The sequence below is a fragment of the Populus euphratica genome, unplaced genomic scaffold (assembly GCF_000495115.2).
Source record: "Populus euphratica unplaced genomic scaffold, PopEup_1.0 scaffold1487.1, whole genome shotgun sequence".
NCBI classification, from domain to species: Eukaryota; Viridiplantae; Streptophyta; class Magnoliopsida; order Malpighiales; family Salicaceae; genus Populus; species Populus euphratica.
Genome location: NW_011501343.1, coordinates 4,381 through 26,887, shown reverse-complemented (window position 1 = coordinate 26,887; position 22,507 = coordinate 4,381). Strand labels below are relative to the sequence as shown.

The 22,507-nt window shown below is 31.0% G+C and overlaps 3 protein-coding genes across 6 annotated transcripts; 2 read left to right on the top strand and 1 right to left on the bottom strand.

Moving 5' to 3' along the window:
- Window positions 1-2,263: 2,263 nt before the first annotated feature.
- Window positions 2,264-4,839, top strand: LOC105117732 (putative formamidase C869.04). Of its 4 annotated transcripts, XM_011015487.1 has the most exons (6): window positions 2,264-2,960; window positions 3,061-3,184; window positions 3,267-3,608; window positions 3,707-3,753; window positions 3,896-3,956; window positions 4,173-4,839. In XM_011015487.1, exons 3-6 carry the CDS (start codon window positions 3,534-3,536, stop codon window positions 4,290-4,292), a joined length of 303 nt encoding a protein of 100 aa, XP_011013789.1. In that variant the 5' UTR covers window positions 2,264-2,960; window positions 3,061-3,184; window positions 3,267-3,533; the 3' UTR covers window positions 4,293-4,839. The 4 variants fall into 4 exon arrangements, 1 of the variants encoding a protein (XP_011013789.1); XR_840797.1 differs by lacking the exon at window positions 3,707-3,753 and having other exon boundaries at window positions 2,298-3,184; window positions 4,173-4,715; XR_840796.1 differs by lacking the exon at window positions 3,707-3,753 and having other exon boundaries at window positions 2,338-3,184; window positions 3,922-4,648.
- A 208-nt stretch (window positions 4,840-5,047) lies between these two features.
- LOC105117731 (UPF0553 protein-like) lies at window positions 5,048-8,605 on the bottom strand. The gene is made up of 7 exons (XM_011015486.1): window positions 8,339-8,605; window positions 8,101-8,244; window positions 7,597-7,695; window positions 6,832-6,908; window positions 6,541-6,649; window positions 6,082-6,410; window positions 5,048-5,475 (listed from the first exon to the last, which is right to left on the bottom strand). The coding sequence occupies exons 1-7, from the start codon at window positions 8,406-8,408 to the stop codon at window positions 5,383-5,385; spliced, it is 921 nt and encodes a 306-aa protein (XP_011013788.1). The 5' UTR covers window positions 8,409-8,605; the 3' UTR covers window positions 5,048-5,382.
- An 8,042-nt stretch (window positions 8,606-16,647) lies between these two features.
- On the top strand, window positions 16,648-22,134 carry LOC105117730 (casein kinase II subunit alpha-like). Its single transcript, XM_011015484.1, has 10 exons — window positions 16,648-17,087; window positions 17,166-17,295; window positions 17,901-18,095; window positions 18,728-18,885; window positions 19,830-19,920; window positions 20,227-20,292; window positions 21,173-21,255; window positions 21,339-21,402; window positions 21,498-21,566; window positions 21,772-22,134. Exons 1-10 carry the CDS (start codon window positions 16,663-16,665, stop codon window positions 21,826-21,828), a joined length of 1,338 nt encoding a protein of 445 aa, XP_011013786.1. The 5' UTR covers window positions 16,648-16,662; the 3' UTR covers window positions 21,829-22,134.
- The last annotated feature ends 373 nt before the right edge of the window (window positions 22,135-22,507 follow it).

The window sequence follows — 22,507 nt, the reverse complement described above, 5'->3', positions numbered from 1 at the left end:
TTATTATTATTATTATTATTATTATTAGTACTATTATTATTATTATTATTATTATGACGATTGTTGTTGTTGTTGTTGTTATTTTATTGTTGTTATTTATAATTTATATAATTAACCTCCTTGTGGTTCGACTCCAGTCTTGTCGAGTAATTATACTTCGACACTCCTACACTTGGAAGAAGATATCAATCTTTTGGTTGTGTCAAAATGATATATCATTTGACCCTTGAAAATTAAAAATAAAATAACTCAGTCAAGGCGCACAAGCCTAGGCTAAAAGGTCCACGTGTCTAGGCATTTTTTTCGTATTTATTGGTTTTTTTTTTTTGCCCTACCATTTTTCTCCTTTGCTATTGGGTTTTAATTAAACTTTTTATTTACTATTTAAAAAAATTATGATATTTTAATAAAATATGATTTGATTTTTACTTAATTTAATAATACACTTCAAAAAAAAATCTAATTTTAGATGGCATTCTTTCTGTGCAGCTTTACTTACTTTCTTTTTCTCTTTAATTCTATTAAAATGTTTTCTTGTTTGTTTTTATTATTATTTTATTAAATAAAATATTAGTTCTAATAAACATTCTTATTAAATACAAATGAGTCTATGTCCTGTATTTTAAGATTAAATATCTATATCCACATGTACCTCGCAACTTTATAGTAATATTGTTTGGTTTTTTTTCTATGCAGCTTTACTTACTTTCTTTTTCTCTTTAATTCTATTAAAATGTTTTCTTGTTTGTTTTTATTATTATTTTATTAAATAAAATATTAGTTCTAATAAACATTCTTATTAAATACAAATGAGTCTATATCCTGTATTTCAAGATTAAATATCTATATCCACATGTACCCACATGTACCTCACAACTTTATAGTAATATTGTTTGGTTTTTAATGAGTTTTTACATGAAAAGATAACATTTTTTTATAATATATACAACCTTACATGATTTTTTTCTTTAATTTTATTCCATCAATTTCATCTTTATATTATCATTAGATTAAATAAAAAAATTAATTCTGATAAAAAAAATTATTAAACACAATGAGATAAATAACTTGTGAGATTAAATATTTTAAACTATTTCAATCTCTTAAATGTTTCAATTTAAAATTTGTTTATTGTTAATGTTTTTTATATTTATTGAAATAGATTAACCTTGATTTATTTCATTAAATATATGTATATATACATATTATTTACACCAGATATTTTTAAATTAAGTGTTGCGACAAAGTCTATATATTTATTTTATTTTATTCTGGAAAAAAAAAAAAACATATTCGTCTCCGCGGGTTAGCTAGAATGAATTATTAATACGTGATTGTGGGTGCATGTGCTTGAGCATGTGGTTAAAGATGTGACAAGGGAGTTGTCTTCATTAGCAATAGCGGATAGATTTCAGAATTTGGCACGTCAAACTGAGAGTGTTGATGGAAAGTCCAGAAGGTAGCGCGTGGCTTGGAGAAGAAGACCAATATTGGCTTGGAGATGTCATGGTCTCCGCGAACGTGGCGTGCTTATCCTCAGTGTCAGGCATGCATGCCACCTTCCCACTTGCAAGGGTTCTGATAGACTTTTGCCAATAAAACCAAAAAAAACCAGCACAGCAGCGGATAGAAAAAGAAATTCCTCATCAATTGACATTCCCGACGTCTGCTAATGAGACTTCAGGGTGCTTGAAATTGTTTTTAAAATGTTTTTATGTAGTTTTATGTAAATATAAAGCTATAGGTTTATGTAAATTCCTCACCAATTGACATACCAAGGGCCATTTTCCCTCCAGCTGTTGAAGTTTTTGTATCTATAGATAGAAACCGGTGTATAATCTGGGGTTCAAATTGGTGTTGCATGAACCCAGAAAGTTTCAAGTCTGGAATTTCAATTATTATCCTTTTCTTCTTCATCATGGTAACCAAAAACGATAGCCATAAATTTCAAGCGGAAGAAAGGATGCAACAAAGATGGCTCAAGCAAACCTATGGCACTACACTTGCATATAATTGATACATGTTAGAAACGTCTGGTCTAGAGTCTAGAGAAAAGCGCCTGTAATTAATTAATAGCTGGTCGACATTAAAATTCAAAATAGGGATTCTGGGACCATTTGCCACTGTACAACATATCATAAACCCCTAAGAACTGCGATGCTGGGGGACCATGCATTGCCACTGAGAAAAAGCTAAAGAGAGCAACGTGCCTGTATAAGAACAAACAAAACCTAAAATTATGATGAAATACAGGCAATATCTCTAAGATTCTGATTTGTGGGCTCATCCAGTGAAGGCAATTTGCATTAGATTTAAGCCTACTTTCCATCGCTAAATGATAGTGATTCTTTTAATTCAAAGCATATAATCATGAATCGCCCAGCTTACAAGTCACTGCATGGCATCTTTTAGTACAAGTTGTAAAGGACGAAGCACAAGTTGAATCAAATCAAGATGCCGCGCAAATCAACGTAGACGATCCATTATAGGGAGTACTTAAAAGGAAAAAGCTCAACAAGTAGGCGCATTATTCCTTTAATCAGTGGCTAACTTTTGTTGCCGCCAACCAAAATGGTTAAAAAAAACAAAAACACTAAATATAGAGGACAGAGAAATGAAACTCTATGGTGGCTGTCAAGCTTTAACTTAATGAATCAAGTTTGCAGCAGCAGTACTTTGAACAACCCCAATGAAACATTTTCTACCTTTTAATTACATTAAGATTGAAAGTTTGGGCAGAGAGCCATTGCAAAATATGGTGCACGATTGATCGTTCCCGTAGATGTTAAAAAGAAGCCATGGGAGCAGAAACTTCCACTTCAAAATGGCACCCAGACATACCACCAGTCGCAGAGGTAACAGTGGGAGAGCTTTCCGAGGTTGAGATCGTGGATTTCAGTGGAGGTGGAATCACGAAGGAATACGCCGCAGAGGACATCAAGAACGCTGATCCCTCTACCGTGAGTTGTAGCTACCTTCTTACTATTTGTGTGTTCAGTCATAGTTTTCAATCTCTCTACATGTAACCATATCATTTCGTAAGGCTTGGTTTCTGTCCAGGAATTGCTTGAAAGGAATTTCATAAAAAACAGATGTAAGAGCAAGCGATGATGCAGATATATAAAGTCTCAGTCCGAACTTCAAAAGTAAAAGTAGTAGGAGTCAGAAATCCAAGACAATAAAGGTACAACTGGATCTTCAAATTCAAAATTTATTACCATGATCATTATCTTCTGCTAGTTTTCTTATCTTAAATCATTTTGCAGCTACAGAACCAGAATCATGTACTCCTACTAATTATTAACTCCTCTTCCAACGATTTTGTTTGGTTAACATAATAATTTTACAAAAAAGATCACATTCTCAAGCTCTCTGCATCTCCACTGGTGTATTTATGGCTCCTTCAACCACAAGACTAGTACTGCCAACAGACTTGAAGAATCAGCCTCTGGAGCAAAAACTCCCTATCCACAACCGTTGGTCCCGAAATACCACCGATTGCAGAGGTTGCTGGTGGGGTCTTTCCAGTAGAGATGGTAGACTGGACAGGAGGTATGATCGAGGATGATGATTCTGCAGTTGATGTAAAAACCATTGACCTATCAACTGTAAGTACGAATATTATTTTTCAGTTTGTTGAAAACAAAACCCTTCCAAACTGGTAGATTGCAGGTATATGTTCAACACAAACTAATTTCTCATGCAGACATGCAAAAAAATATACGACGAAGTAGGAGAACAAAGTAGTGCCTGGTAGCGAAACATGCGTAGAAATTTAGGAGCTGCTAATAATAACTTCATCAGAAGAACCTACAAGATTATTTTAATCAAATCACAATGTGAACTAGATCTATTTGAATGATTGTTAACCATGGTTTCTTTGGAAACTGGTTAGGTTCATTATCTCAATTTCTCAATCAGAGTTTTGGACAAGGATGGGAACCCAGCAAAGCCAGGTGATGTTCTGGCTGTTGAAATATGCAACTTGTGTTTTGCAGCATATCATTTGACAGAGAAAATGGAGGTGGTTCATTGACTGGCCATTTTCCTTGTGCAACCAAAGCTATTTGGTATTTTGAAGGAATATGTGCCTATTCGCCTCAAATACCATCAACAAAGGGATAAAGTTTATTTGATAACTGATATAAAGAATACAATGGTGTTTCTCACAGATGTATCTTTTGCTATCATGCTGTCCATGTGAAGGAAGGATTTCTGGAAAAGTCGATTCTCCTAATGCTGGTGCGACCTTTGCAGTCCCAACAGCTATCTGTGATCAGGTAGTTAATTGACATCCTATCTCCAGATTAACATACATTCTCAAATGGAATGCATGACGTTCTATTATCTGGTACCCAAGGGAGAATTGAACTGAAGAGCTATGCTATTCCTTACCATAATCCCAGACACTACTGATGCGAACCCCAGTTGACTGGATAGTTCACCTATTCAAACAATCACGGTATATAAGAGTTTGCTTGTAACCTGCATGAACCTTAATATCCTCACAGCAAACAAGAATCCTCATAATGGAAAAGCAAGGAATAGTAGTTATCAGCAGCGAAGATTTGAAGACAGGAAAATGTCATCACTTTGCGTCCTTGTGATTGATTTTCTGGGTTTTGAAATGGTGTGGATGAGTGCACTGTGGAGGATATTCGATTAAGTGAAAGGATAATGTGTTGATATATATATAAAAAAAAAAAAAGTCGAAAAAATAAACTTAGGACTTCAAAATATTTAAAAATAAAGTAACAAGAGGATGTTAGCTCCTTTGAACCTTTTGTATTAAATCTTATGTTTTGGTAACATGCCACTACAAGCATGCTGAAGAATAAAGACTGTCACAACGTATACATATATCGCACTGAATTTTAGAGTCAAACAAAAATATAATTTATTCGATTTCTCAAACATCAACTAGAAAGAAATTATCTCGAACATCAACTAGAAAGAACATTAGTTGCTATATAAACTCATTAGAAAGCACAATTGCAGCAACCAGCCCTTCAATTTTGCAAGGTCAAAGGTTCCACCAGAACTAGTAGGCAGAAGAACACAATCTCCCATGTATAAAATATAGTTCAATAACTGACGAAAATAGTAAAACACCATTTCCCACAGTTCAAGAAATTTCATGCGTTCACATAAACGGCAATAAGAATAATGCCCACGCAAGAGATAACATTTCTTGGAGTACGAACGTCAAATGACTGAAACAGAGTTGTTTGTCTTCAAAAACAGGTTTAGCCCTTCAGAAAGGAGAGCGAAGGATCTATGGATTAGTTCTTGTATGTTTATAAGAATAACCTCAAAACTTTAACAGGTAAAATGTATCCTCCTCCCACAGAATTATTAAAGCTGCTCTAGCGTAGCATCTGTTTAATAATATATCGAGAGTGTCCGATGGTGTGGAAGAGATGGATTTTGAACACCGTAAGCCCATAGCCATAGGTCCAACTCCACACTCAGCACCTGAAAAAAAGGAGTCTTCACTGTCAAATAGAATTCAAAGAGCACAAAATTGAGAATCAGCAAAAGAAAGGATTTATTTTAGCAAAAAGCCAGTTTTTTCTCTAGATAGAAGAAGACAAAAACTTTGTATGTTTACTGATCAGAAAAAAAAAAACTTTTTTAAAAGTATAAATTTATTTTTCAAAATTTGCTAGGATTAACTACCAAATATGACCCAAGATGAAATTGTTAGGAAAGCAGATTAGAATATTTGCTAAACCATCACTAATGTGCAGGATTTTTTTCCAAATACCAATAAATGGGTGCTGCCATTCTTCTCTGTATTTTAAAAGAAAATGCCTACCATGATGGTGTGGTCAAAAGTGATTATATGAAGATTGTTGCCAGAAGAATTACATAAATTTAAAATATTTATAGAAATTACATTGGTCAATATATACATATACAAAATATGGCATCACAGTCAGATTTCTTCCCCAAAAGATCACGTTCAAATTCCAGCAGGAAATAGAGCAATCTTTCTCCATTTGTGTAACCAATATAAAAACTCTACAGTATGCAGACAGAAAAATATTTAAAAAAAAATAGCTGTCAGTTCCACCATACCTGTTTTCCTAATTTTACACTAATCAGATCCCTCATTTTCTCCACAGCATATATGGAACAGGCTCGTAATTCAACTTCCTCCTCACTTCCTGAAACTATTTCTTTATTAGACTCAATTATGCTGGCAAGGGTTGAACTATATTTTAGCACACCAAGCTTCCGCAGCATAGCTGGAACAATATAGTCCGCAAATATAGTGATTGAGCTAATGTCATTGAATTCTCCATATCCTTGGCCTTTGAAAGCACCATATAGATCAGCAGCAAATATCTGAGCTCTTTTATACAAGAATATCTGGTGGCCTTTGTAAACAGAGTGGTCTCGAAAGCCTGAAAGATCCCAATTGTGTACAATCATTGTTTAAGTATCCTTGCAGGTTAACTGTAGTATCTTCACATACAACCATGTCAAGATACATATCTATTGATTTGGAGTTGATGAAAAACTGTAAGAAATTACCAGGAAAGTGACTGGCTATAGTGGCAACAAGCTTTGCAGCTGATCTCCCACAGGACTCCACTAGATTCGATGCTTTACCCCCAAAACTTCTTTCCAGCTCAAAACCAACCTATATCAAGAAGTTTACTGATATCAAACAACTTATTAGATCACAAGACTAAGAAATTGAATGAAATTAGATGCAGATTGATACCAATCAACTCAGAGACTAAGATATTTGCATAATAATCCTCAAAAAAATTAAAATGGAAACAATGTTAATTGGAAAATAATTCTAAGTGAAAAGGTAACCTCATGCAGCAGACGAACTCGTTCGTCCTCCAGAGGAAGTGGTCGGGGCCACTTTAACAAGTTGCGTAATTGAAGACCTGGCAACACGAATTGTGGTCTTTCAATATTTACCAAAAAAAACATGCACCCTATACTGCAAAAAGTGTAGACATTGTATCCAAAAATGCGTTTCAAGAAACATTAATTTTTTTTTTAAAAAAAAAAAGGAATTAGAAAAGGTCAATGATTAAAACTTAAAAATTAATTCCCTCATCTAGAAATTAGAATTAAATACTTTCAGTGCACTTTGAGAAGGAACAGGAATGAATGTTGAAAGGTCGATTCCTTCATGTGGACATCAGATTAAACCCTAGTTCCAGTATGGTGCTTGTTGCTTGACTGAATTTAAATTTCATGCAATGCCGAAGACAAATACCACATTTAGAATGCTAAACCATATCAATCATATATTCAGCTTTAATACCCTTGAATAGCTACTTCTAAACTAAGAATTTAGGCTGCCATGAATAGAGAGACAATCAATAAGTTAAAGGCACCAGTGAAATTCAATTTGCTTGTGAGTCTTCAATACTTCCTCCAATCTTTTTATGGAAGTCTCAATCCCTTTTTCTTTTTGCTTCAATCCAAATATTTTTTTGAAATCTGAGAAGGAACTCGTTATATATATATATAAGTGTAAATGTAGCACTATGTGCTTCCAATCATTTAAACAGCAGTGTATATATAAAACGATTCAATCCAACATTTCAAAAGAAGTGTAATTACCGGTGAACTTTTGCAGATGGTCAGCATCAAATACAGATTTGTCATTTTCCAAAGCCTCCTTTAACCCCGAAGCCAAATCATCATAATTTAAGTTCTTGTCTATAAAAAAAATAACAAAACATATGATCAAATCGAAAGAAGAGAAAGATTAGCCAAGCAAACCACACAAACTTTGTATCAAATATCTCAAAAAAAAAAAAACTTATCCAGGGGATTCCAGATGACATTCAAATAAGTTGGCTGCATAGGAAAATTTTAAAAAGCGAAAATCTTTAATAACATTTAAGCTGAAACTAAAGAATAAAGATAGAAAAAAGAATTGAATTCACTGGTTGCCTTGCCTTTCCATCAATTAAGAGGACAAGTAAGCATCCTGAAGCAATGTTTTTACCATAGGAACCAAACAATCTCCTGAACAATGAAGTAACAAAAGCCAAAATACAGACATGCAGAGCAATGAAGTAACAAATTTACAGGGTTCCCAAGCAAAGAAGAAAGATATACCAGGCCAAAAGCAAAAATTGAGCGTGTCCAAAACAAAGAGGTACTGAACGGTGAGAGGTCCGTTGTCAAAATAATGAATCCCTTCAAAATCCCACTCTATTTTCGGAATCTTATCTTGAATATTCTCCACTACTTTCTCTAACCCTGCATGCCACACCACAAACATTCATCAATTCTTTTATTTTCTTTTATAATAAAAAAAAAAGAAAAAGAAAATGTGACATCGTTAAGGGCGGACCTGCAGAGTCGACAACAACGTGAGAGGAGCGGTTGGCGACGAAGGCAGCGGTTGCTTTGACCTGGTCCATAGCTGTCCCGAATGCACTGCACCGGCTGCTGCTGCTGCGTTTGACAGTAGCAGACAGTTTTTGAATTCTACCAACCCTAGTAGGTAGATACTATAAAATAACCCAAAGGAAGTGTTCCGGTCGTCAAAGGTTTGCTTCTTCTTTTTTTTTTTTAAGTATAAATCTTCCGTCTGGAATACAGGATATAATTTATTAAATTTTACGATCGTTTTTGGAAACAATACGATAAAAAATTCAATATCAGTTAAAACGTAAATTAGATTAACAATATCTTTACTGTCAGACACCAAATACTATAATACTTTATAATTATAATTATAATTAGAGGGTCAGAAAGGAGATTATGTTTGCATGTGAACCAAATACAAGTGCATGTTCTTTAAACTATTTCCACGGATGGTCGCTTTCCAGCTTCGTGGTTTGGACTTTGGTCCTCTCCTCTGTCTGTGGATTGCGTTTAGACCATTAATTTTTCCCTCATCATCCGTGTTTTGGTTTCCACGTGAAGCTTGTAGGCCATAGCGTGGACCAGTTCCACTTTCTTCCAGGTTCTTCGTAGTTTCTGTTTTTTAAATTATTTTTTATTTAAAAAAATTACATTTTTTAATGTTTTTATATTATTTAATATAAAAAATATTATTTTTAATTAAAAATAATTTTAAAAATAACATACACAACAATATCAAATATATTTCAGCAGAGTTTGGGATTAAATATAAGGTGTTTTTAAAATATTTTTATATAAAAATATAGATGTTTTTAAAATATTTTTATATCAAAATATATCAAAATAATATTTTTATATATATTTTTTCTGTTTTTAACATCATTACATCAAAACAATAAAAAATATTAAAAATATTAATATAAAATTTAAAAATAAAAACTTAAAATTTTTATAAAGTGTGATCCGACTATATTTTTAAATAGTATTTTTATTACATTAATTTGATGGTGGTAACCACAATTTTTTACTTTTTTTCTGAAAAATTAGCCTATTAAATCATTTTTTCTGAAAATTGGAGTAGAAGTTACTTTTCAAATACAGTTAAAATTAAAGTAACATACCAAAAACTATAATAAAATAATCATATAATAGAATGTGAACCCATTTAGAGGTCTATATTTTTTTCATAAAAAATACCCGCATTTTAAAAAAAGAAATAAACTCTACATCCCATGAATATTTAGATATTGTACCCGCATTTTAAAAAAAAGAAATAAACTCTACATCCCATGTTATAACCCTAATGGTCTAATAAGTTAATTTATTTTTTAATTAGATAATAAAAAAATAGTGATAATAAAACAAAAAATAATCACAATAATTTAGGAAATAAATTTTTTTCAATAATAAAAAAATAATATAATATAATTTTCAGCCTATTAAATATAAAAAAAATTAAATTAAAAAAATCACTTTGAATTTACTTAAATTAGCATGATTGATAAAGATGTAACATAACACCTTCAGTCTTATAATGCAATTTTAACTTTTCTATTAATCATGTACGTGCAAAAAATAATATCTCTCTTTATAAGTTTTTTCCACTTTAACACAATCTTAGGTGTATTGTTGCCTTACATACCATTAATGGTAACATCATACTCTAGAAAGTACTAATAGTAGAAGGGCTTTTATTATTTGGATTTTCATTGAGCATTTTGACATTTGGAAACGTACGAGCCGATTCAATAGTCAATTATTGAATAAAAAAGAAATGTGTGAGCATTGTTATTTTTGTTTCAATCTGATAAAATATTTGAAATCATGATGAAAGATTTGCCTAATGTATCAAATTAACTGATAATTATATATATTAATAAATACAAAAACAAATTATATAACTTGATCGATCTAACACATCAAAAATAAATTTATTATCTCATTTAAATGGCAATCTAGCTAAAAAACAAAATTTCACATTGTTTTTGTCTTAACCTTTATCTAACCCCATCTTAAATGTGAAGTAACAAATTATCAAATGATTAAATCATATAAAAAAATAAAAAATGGAATGAAAGGATAGAAATACATTATATTAATCCAAATTATTATATAAAAATTATGACCTTTATAATAAACACAATCATAATAAGTTAACCTGATACGACAATCTGTGTCTTTTTTTTCTTTTTTTATTTTTTTCCCAATTAGTTAACCTGATACGACAATCTGTGTCTTTTTTTTCTTTTTTTTTCTTTTCCCAATTAGTTCTAGATTGGGTCTTAATTGACCTAGAGTTGGATTAAATCTAAAATTAAATTGAAGAATTACAAAAGAATTACCAATGAAATTTAAGAAAAAAATAAATATTGAATGATGAAAATAAATAAAAAAAATTATGAGTATAAGAAAAAAAAACAGACCCAAATGAATCTCTTATACTTAGACTAATTTTTCAAACCCGCAACCTGTAAAGATCCTGACTCAGGTTCAACCAAGAAGCTCAACTTCCAATTAATCTAACATTAAACAATAAAATTAAAAAAATATATTAATTTTGAAAATTTGTAAAAGAAAAAAATAGAAAAAAAAATGTTAATCAAATCTGATAGAAAAAATTGGTGGATGAAATTGTAAAACAAATTCAATTTCAAAAAGTATCTCAAATAAAATAACTAGCAATCAAAAGAGTAATAAAAGCTAAATCTAACAGTTGAATTTTTTTTGAAAAATGATGAAATTAAAAATATATTCTAATTTTATAAATAATTTTAAATAAAATAATTACTAATAAAAAAAATAAGAACCAAATCTAAAGAAAAAAAACTGAAGGGTTATTATAAAAAATTGGAGGGCCATACATGCACCATCTTGGAAGCCACCGTTTAGCAACCAAATGATCCCTCATGTGCCGCTTGAGCTTGTTATTTTTAAGTTTTAAAGCATTTTAAAAAAAATTAAATTTTTATTTATTTTTTTCTTGGTTCAAATTAATATTTTTTTAGTATTTTCAAATCATTTTAATGCGCTAATATCAAGAATGATTTTAAAAAATAAAAAAATTATTTTGATGTATTTTCGAACAAAAAGGATTTTAAAAAGTAATCATCACCACACTTCTAAATACTCTTTAATGGCATAAAAACTCCCAACATGCTTGTGTATGCATTGTATGCGCCAACTATTTTTTTTTTAAAAATAAGATTTTATATCCATTTAAATAATAACTTTCCCCTTGATTATAATATAAAAAATTAAGATGAAAATATAAAAAAGCTTGAGGTCGTTGGCTAAAGAGTTTTCAAGTTTAAAAGTAATTTAATTATTTTATTGTGCTTTAAGAATTAGAAAGTCAAAACAATTTCTTGATGATAATTTATTTTTTTAGGGTAATTTAGTTATTTTATTATATAAAAAAATAACCAAGCCAAAAGGTTTTGTTTTTTTTTTTTTTTTAATTATAAAATTATTATTTTATTATTCTAATTTATAGTATAAATGAGTCTAGAGCTATACTATTTTACATCATCAAACACCACCTTTTCATTTTAGTTTTTTTCTTAATAGGTTGTTTATTCCTCCTCCATGTTTAAGTGCGTGTTTGTTTTTTAAGTAACTTTTGTGGTTGTGATTTAAAAAAATAAGTTTTAAAAAATATAATTATTTAAATTTAGATACACGTTTGGTAAAAATTGTAATTGAGATTTATGTACAACAAAAAAAATGTATAAAATATTTGGTAGTTGTGTAGTTATAGTTACTTTTCAAAGTGTTTTTTACTTGGAAATGCATTAAAATAATGCATTTTTATTTTTTAAAATTATTTTTAATATCAGTGCACTAAAATAATTTAAAACACAAAAAAAAATTTGAAGCAAAGGAAAAAAAATTATTTTTTTAAAAGCACTTTTGAAACGCAAAAACAAACAATATTTTAGAAAACACAATTAAGAAAGCATGTAACAACTACTTCACAAAAACTATATTTCAAACTCAATTTTTTAGTGGTTCCACAATATAAAACGTAATTTTTACAGTTACCAAATATTATACTATGTTTGTTGTACCGAAAATACAAAAATAGGTACAAAACAAATGCAATAATTGGATAAAATACTATTTTCATTGATAGATAGTACTAAAACAATTGAGTTATCATCACAAACTTAAACCTTATAATAAGCATAATGGTCTGTATTGTAATAGCTTTTGTACTTGTGATTTGAAAAAAATTATTTTATAAAAAGTACTTTTAGTTGAGGTTAATTTGATATTTATATGTTTAGTTAAAACTATGGTTGGAATTGAGATTGAATAAAAAACAATTTAATGTGTTTGGTTAAAAATACTTTTGAAATTAAGGTTATAAAATAATTTTAACAAATATATATTAATATTAATGATTTTTAATTTAAATATTATAGATTTAACTATTGCTATTACATCATGAAATAAATAATACTTTATAAAAAATATTTTTTATTATTCCATTAAACTATCTACAATTTGAGATTGCGATCAAATTTTGCAAAAGTTACATGATAAAGTGCTCTCCGTCTAATTTATGTAGTGCTATTGAATAATGTTAAATACTATTTTTTTAAATAAAACTAATTTAAAAAATAAAAAATATTTTTTTATTTTACTGAATCAGATCTGATTTAATATATTTTAAGTTTTAGATCAAACCCGGATCGATCAAAACAGTAAAAATGGCTAAACATTTTTCCATGCAAGAAGCAGCTCGTAGCTGTTTTTCTATTTTCTGTATTTCAAATGCAAAATCATATGTAACTCATGAATAATAATCTATATTTTTTTAATTACTAGATAGGTTATATCTGTATTTTACTTCAAACGAAGAAGTGATCTCCTAAACACAACTAAAAAGTAAAACCAAGTCTAATAAAAGAACATATTCCGTCAAAGAATCAAAATTTTCAATTTATATGCTTTTAAGTTATAGCTAAGCCTTTTCTCAAAGAACCAAGTTCAATTGAGGTTTCATTTTAACGGTGAACATATATCTAAGGCATTTTTTTAACTTTAAACCAACAATAATTTATGCTAAATTATATAAAAAAAAATTACAACGAAAAAGATAGGATTTCTTTTGGGAATTAAGAAAACAATTAAAAAGGATTTTTTAGAGGTTTTGTTTGCTATTCTAAAACTATCAAGTTAATCTAAATATTTTATGAGTTATTGCTATTTTAATTTTAAAAATAGTATTAAGGTTTCACATTCCTTTTTTTTAGCTTTGATTCATATGAAAATCAAAGTAAACTAGCAACAACAACCTCTAATCAACTAGTTTTCTCAATTTTTTAAGTTTTTTTTTTATGTTGAAGAATTAGTATTTTGTTTTATATTCACACCATCTCTCTTTGATTTTGAAGAGAGAGAGAGAGAGTACATAGATAAAAGAAAGAAAGTGAGTTAGATGAGAATGTAAGAGAAATTATTTAGTTGTCATCAGGGGTTAGTTCGATAATTTAGTTTTTTTAATATTTTTCTGCTTGGAAATTCATTGATAAAGTATAAAGAGTAACTTCTAAAAAATAGAGGTAACAAATGTTATCCCACTAAAACCACATGGTGTTCATTGTAATTTACAAAATAAAAACAACAACAACAACAACTTTAAAAATATCAATTAAAATGAAGCTAAACTCTAAAAACCTTCTTAGTCATTTAAGAATTATTTATTATACTGTCAATTTTAATTTTAATTATATTTGAAATCAAATCCTTTTATTACTTTTTCTTTGATTCCTTCCATATTATATATGTAAAACTAATTAAATAACTTACATGCTCTAATTTGAAATTTCTTCTATACAATTAATTTTAAATTTTAGAAATAAAATTTGCCATCTATTTTTTTCTTAAAAAAAAAAAAGAGTTTTTAGTTCCTACGATTTTTTTAGACAAAAGAAGGGTTTAAGTTGCTAGTTTCCTTTTTTTCTAAAAAAAAAAAATCAAACTAGTAAAGCCTTTGGTAATAAAATTAATGAAATGACTAAATACTTTCAATGTCAATCATCTTTAACAAAATAATCCATTTTTACATTTATTTTTATAGAATTAATTTAAATATTAGAAATAAAATTTATATCATAATTTTAATTCTCCATCCAAATATTTTGGTTTTAATATTTTCTAAAATAAGAAATTTTAAGGCTATTGTTGATTTTTTACGCAAAGAAGAAATGATATTTAGGCTGCTACTTAAAAAACAAAATTAAAATTAAAATTTTTGGATGAAGAATTACAATTATAATTCAAAATTTTAAATTAATTCTATAAAAACAATCAATTAGTTTGAAGTTTATCAAAGATGAGAGTATTTAAGTCATTTTTATTAGTTTTATATTTTCATTAGTTTTATATGAAAAATACAGAAATAATTTTTCATTTTTTATTTTGTTTTTATACCAATTTATCAAAATTATTGAAAAACACCTAATTTTAGTTTATTTTTTAATAAATGATGGATTGACTTCATTTATGAAATTGTAGAAAGAATATGGGTGTGCAAAATGCATTTTATTTTATTTAAAATATATAAAATAATGTTTTTTATTTAATACATCAAAACAATAAAAAAACACTTACAAATTATTAATTTAATATATTTTTAAATGAAAAATAATTAAAAAAACAAGTTAAACAACATTACCCTGAATGAGATTCAAGGCGATATGGATGTGGTGGGATTATACCATTGCAAAGTTCCACACGATGCCAATTTATCAAATAGGTGGTGTGCATTCGAGACAATCTTCTCGAAGCTCGTTTCCTGTGGTGAAGTAGTCACGCTTCTAAGGCTTTTTCAATCAAACACCATATAATTTAAGCAGAACAATTTATAGCACCAGCCAAATAGTAGGTGACATTTGAGAAGATACTTACCCATGAAGATTGTTGGGTTTTGTTCTCAGTAGGTGCGCTGTATGATTGGGGACCTCGGGCAGCAGTTGGTGGCAGATGAATTGGAGAGCTGACAATCGGCTCGCAAGGCCAGAAAAACAATTTTCATGACTTGTCATGGAATTGGAATTTCCCATGGATGATGAGTGTTGTTAGTGTGATAATTAAGTATGTTTAGCATTGCAAATAGCTTTTACTATTATAGTTTAATAAATAGATTTAACTTTTTTTATAAATTATAGTTTTTTATAATTAAAGTCTCAAGATAAAATTTTATGTAAATCTAATAAAATTATGACGAGTATTAATTAACTAAATATTTTAAAAATTATAGTTGAAGTAAAATACAGTTTAAATATACTCTAAGTTCAGGTTGGAGGCTTGAGGTAGAGCTCGTCTTCACAGGGGTGTGAAGAAAACGGACAGAAGTATATAAAGTTTTATTAGGTGTCTAGCAGGTTTGCTTTTTAAATTAGGTATTTCATGGATAAAAAACTAGAAAAGGTTATGCCCTAGACAATGAGGCTCTGCCAAGAAGAACATCCTCGTTTGTTTGTAATGATTTTTCTTTTTTTTTTTGGTGTCTTAAAGAAGAAGAAAAAAAATTGTGAGAGCTCTCGAAACGACGTATCTTTATCTTGAAACAGACAAGCACACCCACCCTATATCTATATGCCGATTGGTTGATGAATGTTCGCTGGAGAAGGGAAAAAAACAAAAAGGCTTAACAACTCAAATGACCAAACAACTTTAAAATTGTCGACAACATGGAGAACAAAGGGAAAAAAGAAGAAAAAGAAAAGGAAAAAGAAAAGGAAATCTCCGAGCCACATACACAAAATACCGAACTTATCAATCAGAATCAAGTCCTCTAGCCAACATTAAGTGGTGCGAATGCCTAGATCAATATGTTTTCTAACTGACTTAACCCTTTCAGGTCTTAGGAGCAAAAATATCCAAGTATCACCTTCAATAAAGACAAAAAAATCCAACTTTTTTTTAATAATAAAACAAAAAGAAAATTAAGGCATAATTGAAACAATTTTGTACGCGTGGAATGAGAGTAAAAATCGGGTTCTTTCATATAAAATTTGGGTAAATACATGACTCACACTCGCAGGGCTTAAGATATTTTCCAATTATGTTAATAAAAGGAAAGGGAGAAGTATGAGAGATTGAATGGGAAATATAATTTATAAAATTGGTAATTAGAGAGCTGAATTGAAAACATTTATATAGTTAGAGGAGCAGTATGAGATTTGGCCATAAAGCGATTCCTTCTCCGGCTAACTAATTACACAGATAAAAACAGCACACTTTTATTATTATAATTACTAACATAATTATTTTTGCCTAATTAAACGAAGTGATTTGATGGCCATAAGGCCTTTTTCGCTACAGCAAAAACTCACAACAATCTTGAATCGTCAACGACAGAAGAAGAAGAACAATAACAACAAAACCCTCTTTTCTTCTTTTTTATTTCTTCGCAATAATAATAATAATAATAATCCTTTTCTCTTCTCTTCTCCTCATTCATCATCCATTTCTACTCTCTTACGTCAATTCGCTTCTTCAACCACTGCCTTCTCTCACCAAAAACAAGGACAACAAGAGATACAACCCCGTCTTCCTCACCGATTTAGGTCTTTGGTGCCTCCGCCGGACACGCTGGCTCAGAAAATTGGCAAATCGATTCGCCGTCCTGGCGCTCCTTCCAAGGCTAGGGTTTATGTTGATATCAATGTGATCCGTCCTAAAGACTATTGGGACTACGAGTCTCTAACCGTTCAATGGGGGTATATTCGTCTTTTTCCCTATCCTGTCGCTCTTAGATTGATTCTTGAAATTGGTGTATTTGTTGATTGGTTATGCAGGGAGCAGGATGATTATGAGGTGGTAAAGAAGGTTGGGAGGGGGAAATACAGTGAAGTTTTCGAGGGAGTGCATTGCACGGATAATGAGAAATGCATAATTAAGATTCTCAAACCCGTGAAGAAAAAGAAAGTTAGTAGATTTGTTTTGTTCTCCCTCTCTTGTTTCATGTTCAAAGTGATGTGGTGTTGTTCGATTCTTTTTGAGAATAGTAGGCTTAGCGGTTCTTCTAGAATAATTTTGTTTATCCGTTATGTTTTGTGGATTAATAAATCATTTAATGAAGGTCTTATTGTGAAATGTTTTTTTTTAATTGTTCATCAAACAGAAAAACAGACCATCATTCTTACCATAGATATGTTGTAAATCTCTATTTCTGGTGGACAACGTTTCATCATGTTATTTACTTACACTTGCTGAACTTTCATCCCTCATTAGCTATTGCTTTGCACTTTCTGAACTTTCCACTCCTTGTTAGCTAACCACTCTGTAGCCTGAAGTTCCTTCGTGGTTCCCCTGGATTATGACCCAAAGCAACCTTGAGATGTTTGAGTGATAGCTTATGCCTGTGCTTAATCTTCGAAGAGAAGTTTTCTTCGTGCATGTGATTTAGCAGACAGTATAGCTACCCTTTTCTTCTCTGTTTTGGTTTCACTATTCTTTGTCTTGGGGGGCTAGTCTACACTTTATAGGTTGCCTTTTTGGTGACTGACTTTGTTGATTCGTACTTGATGCAGATTAAGAGAGAGATTAAAATACTGCAGAATCTCTGTGGAGGACCAAATATTGTGAAGTTGCTTGATATTGTTAGAGATCAACAATCAAAGACTCCAAGTCTCATTTTTGAATATGTGAATAATACTGATTTTAAAGTGCTTTATCCGACACTTTCAGACTTTGATATTAGGTATTACATCTACGAGCTTCTGAAGGTAAGCACATCATTGTCCTTTCTCTCCAACTGACAAGATCAGCATTAACCGCATAAAATGACATTGACACATGCATTTAAAAAGATGGAAAAGGCATTAACAGTATGTTACCTAATGCTTCTTGTCTCCAATTGTCTTTTTAGTGATGCGAGGTTGAAGTTCCTTTACATTGTGTACTAGATTAGATAGCCAGGTAGGAAGTTGGCTGTTGTCAAGTATGTTTCTCTTGCAGTCATTCTAGCTCTAATGGTGGGGTGGTGATTTCTGTCCAGTCAGCAATGTATTTTATCTCAGCAATGCAGTTTATCTTCTCTCTTTATTGTAATTCTTTTGGATGGTGTAGAAAATGTAATCCTGATGTAAATATTGTTTGAACAAAATGAATGTGACATTTTTTTCTACTATGAAGAAGGCTGAGGCTGTGTTTGTTGTTTCTAAAAGAGTGTATTTCTGCTAACTCCCTTTGGAAGTTAGAGTGGTTTTGGAAATAGCAGCCTAATATTGAGAAACGATTGTTTGATTTATATTTGTGATAGATCCAGTGCAAACTTGCGATTCTGCTGCTTAATGTTAGTGTTGTGGAATTGAAATTGTTTTGTTTAATCTGTAAGTATATGTATCCTTTTCTGTAGGCATTGGATTATTGCCACTCACAAGGCATCATGCATCGAGATGTGAAGCCTCATAACGTCATGATTGATCATGAGCAGAGGAAACTTCGTCTGATAGATTGGGGGCTTGCAGAATTTTATCACCCTGGGAAAGAATACAATGTTCGTGTTGCTTCAAGGTTTGTCACTTTTTCATTAACTTCTGAAAATTTATGTTCCCATGTTTCTTTCTCTAGTCAATACCCACTTGCTGTTCTTTCGTTTCCAGAAGCTGTTTTGGTCAATTAATGTTTCCCAGTTTTGTTTGGATTAAGGCTCTGTTTGGGAACGTGACCCAAATGGCGTTTCATAAAAATTTGAATTTTTTTTTTGCTTTAAATTAATGAATTATTTTTTTTTTAGTTTGTTTTGAAGTGCTGATGTCAAAATGAATTTTAAAAAATGAAAAAACATTATTTTAATGCATTTTCGAGCGAAAAGCACTTTCAAAGGCAACTGGGACCACAATACCAAACGCTACCTAAGCCTTTGCTGCCGCCAAAATGGTTGTGGCTACTAGAGTTACAAATAAATAGCTACTCTCAGCTTGTTTTAAGTAACGTATGCATTTATTTAGTAATTGAACTAAATAAACACAATGTAATATCATATAACTAGGATTTATGCAACATAATATTAGTTTACAACAATGTGTTAAAACTTGATGTTGTAATGGATCATGCTCCTATGCGGAAGGTAACTGCCAGTTCTTAAACGATCTATGAACCCATCCATCACTGAAATAAGCCCTCTTTGAATTTTGTCGTTTTACTCAAACCGGTGAATTGATGTGGCAGTTTCTTTTAACTAAATAAATACAATAGTAATATCATAGAACTAGGATAAATGCAACAAAATACAAGTTTATAACCATATGTTAAAACTTGATGAGGTATTTGATAATTGATCATACTCCTATGCTTCCCTGTGGTTACTGCCGGTTCTTAAATGGTATCATATCCATCCTGTTCTTAAACCCATCTGTCTCTGAGTTAAGCCCTCTTTTTATTTTGTCATTTTACTCAAACTGGTGAATTGATGTGGCAATTCTTTTTTAATCTGTTATTCCACTTCTGATCTGCAGATACTTTAAAGGCCCTGAACTTCTTGTCGATCTGCAAGACTATGACTATTCTTTGGACTTGTGGAGCCTTGGTTGTATGTTTGCTGGAATGGTGGGTGTCCTCTCTAACTTCCACTTTTCTCATATTGCACATTATTTGTCGTGCGTGCAAAGTACACATGTCCACCTCAGAATTGTGGCCTGGTCCATTATGGCTTGCTTCTCTATGAACTTACATGACAGGCCTGCCATTGCTCTATGTACATGTATTAATGTCTATGATGGTGTTACTAATGCCATGGACGAGTGGACCTTGGTGTGCTTGCCTATTCTTGCTTGGATGGCAGATAGGGTAGAATGAATTTTGAGGTAATGCCAAAATATGTGGTAATCTCGTTATTGCTGTTGTGTCTTGCAGATATTCCGTAAGGAGCCATTCTTCTATGGGCATGATAATTATGATCAGCTGGTCAAAATAGCTAAGGTATGTGAAATGATTGGATAAAAGTTGAGTAAAAACATATCAGGAACACCCATCTTGTAAATCATTTCATCGACTTTCTAGATGACCATTGATCAGCAAGTGATATCAATATCTTTGGGTATCTTTTGGGCCTTGCCTTTTTTGTATTGGCCAGTTTGGTTAGGAAAGTTAGTTTACAAAAAAATACTAAATTGCTTCCATGGTGTATAGCATGACAAATGAAGAAAAGGAGAAAGATAGCTAACACAGCCAAAGGCTGGTTGTCTGGGTCGAATAACCAGAAAGAAAGAACAAACACTTTATGAAATTATCAAAATATAAAGATTGTTCTCATTACAGAAGTAACAACCCTTAAATACTAGCAAAACCCCATGTAAATGAAATCCTAGCTCTTAAAAATAATTAAATTTTAGCCATCCAAACTATCACAAAAAATATTACATAAATAAACTATTAAAAGAAAATCCTTAATTATTTGAAGGTGTACATCAAATTTCTGCCCAGCTCTGGTATCTATCTGGATGTAAGGACCACATTGCAATGATTTGACCACCTGTGGAGATCGTGATTTTTAATATTTTTAGGATGAAAGTTGGAAATTTGGAGAGCTATAGGGATCAAACATACTTCATCTTGAGAGCGTGCATGTGTGTGCATGACTGGCTGCTTGCTTGCTAAGGCATTTCTGCTATTTTTCAGAAGCTTTTTTCCCCTAATGCACTTGATGGTGCCTGACAACCTATATGGCAGAATTGTCTTGCACAGACAGGCTTTGTATTTGTGGAATTTTACTATAACATGCTATAACATGCTTAGAACTTGTTTTAAGAATGTGATGGATAAAGATGGAAATGTAATCATTCTTGATCTTATGTGTCAGGTACTTGGAACAGATGAGCTGAATGCCTATTTGAATAAGTATCGTGTAGAGTTAGATCTGCATCTTGCTGCACTTGTTGGGAGGTTGGTCATGTGTGCTGATAACTTCAATTGATTATATTTAGAGAACCAGTTATCCTGATTGAGAAAATTCTTTTCTTTTACAGGCATAGCCGGAAACCGTGGTCGAAGTTTATTAATGTTGACAACCAACATTTGGCAGTTCCTGAGGTAGAAATTTATTTGTAAATTTAAAATGATTATTCATTGTTAAATATATTTTAAATCATGCCTTTTTCTTTCCTTTCTCTTTCTCCACTTTAAAGGCTGTTGACTTCCTCGACAAGTTGCTGCGATATGATCACCAAGAAAGGCCAACTGCAAAAGAAGCTATGGTATGCCCCTGCTCCTTGTCTGTTGACAAAAACCCTTGACTGGTTTTATTAACCTTGTCATATGCATAGCTATTGGTTGCTTTTTTACTTGTGGAGTAATTGAGGGGACAATTTGGGGTGGGGGTGGGCGACCTTTCCTTTATTTCTTTCTTCCCTCATATATCGTTGCTTTGTAAGTGGTGACCGACCTTGTTACCATGCACAGGCCCATCCATACTTCTACCCAATTAGAAATGCAGAAAGCAGCAGAACTCGTACCTAGTTTCAAATTTCAAGATGCTGTCAAGTCCTGGCTTCTCTTTGTTCTTTGTTGCCGCCTTCCTATGTAATCCGACTGAATATTATTATAATGGTGAGTTTGCATTTAGGGAAGTCCTTCATACTTCTGTTGTTAAGAAGCCAGTCATTTTTTAATTCCCATTCCAGGGATCTTCTGGCTTAATATACTATTTTTTTTCCTCTGAATTTGTGTGCTCCTAATTTGGGAATAAATACTGATTTCAGATATTTTGTTTTGTTTGGTTTTTTGTTGATTTTGTGATTAGATGATACATTTGAATTTGCCCTTTATCCTGGGTTTTTTTTCTTTTTTCTTTTGTGCGAGGGAATTATTGGTTTCAGAATAAATTGTTTGAACGTGTATAAGATGGATCTATCAAGAAAGTGGGTTAATTTCAGTTTTGGAATAGAAGAGATAGAGAGAGTGAAGACGGAGGGGGACTTGTCTTTCTATACTTTTCTTTGAAATCACATAAACTTACTAGACATAGTTTATATTTTTGTTTTTGCCTCTGTTTTTGCCTCTTTTATATTAGTCTCTTCTAGGAATATTCACTATTTTGTACTTCAATTTTTTTTTTTAAAAAATTAAGTGATGTATACTAATTGAATTAAAATTGATATAATTTAAGTGATTTAGGAAATGAAAACTATATATGAAA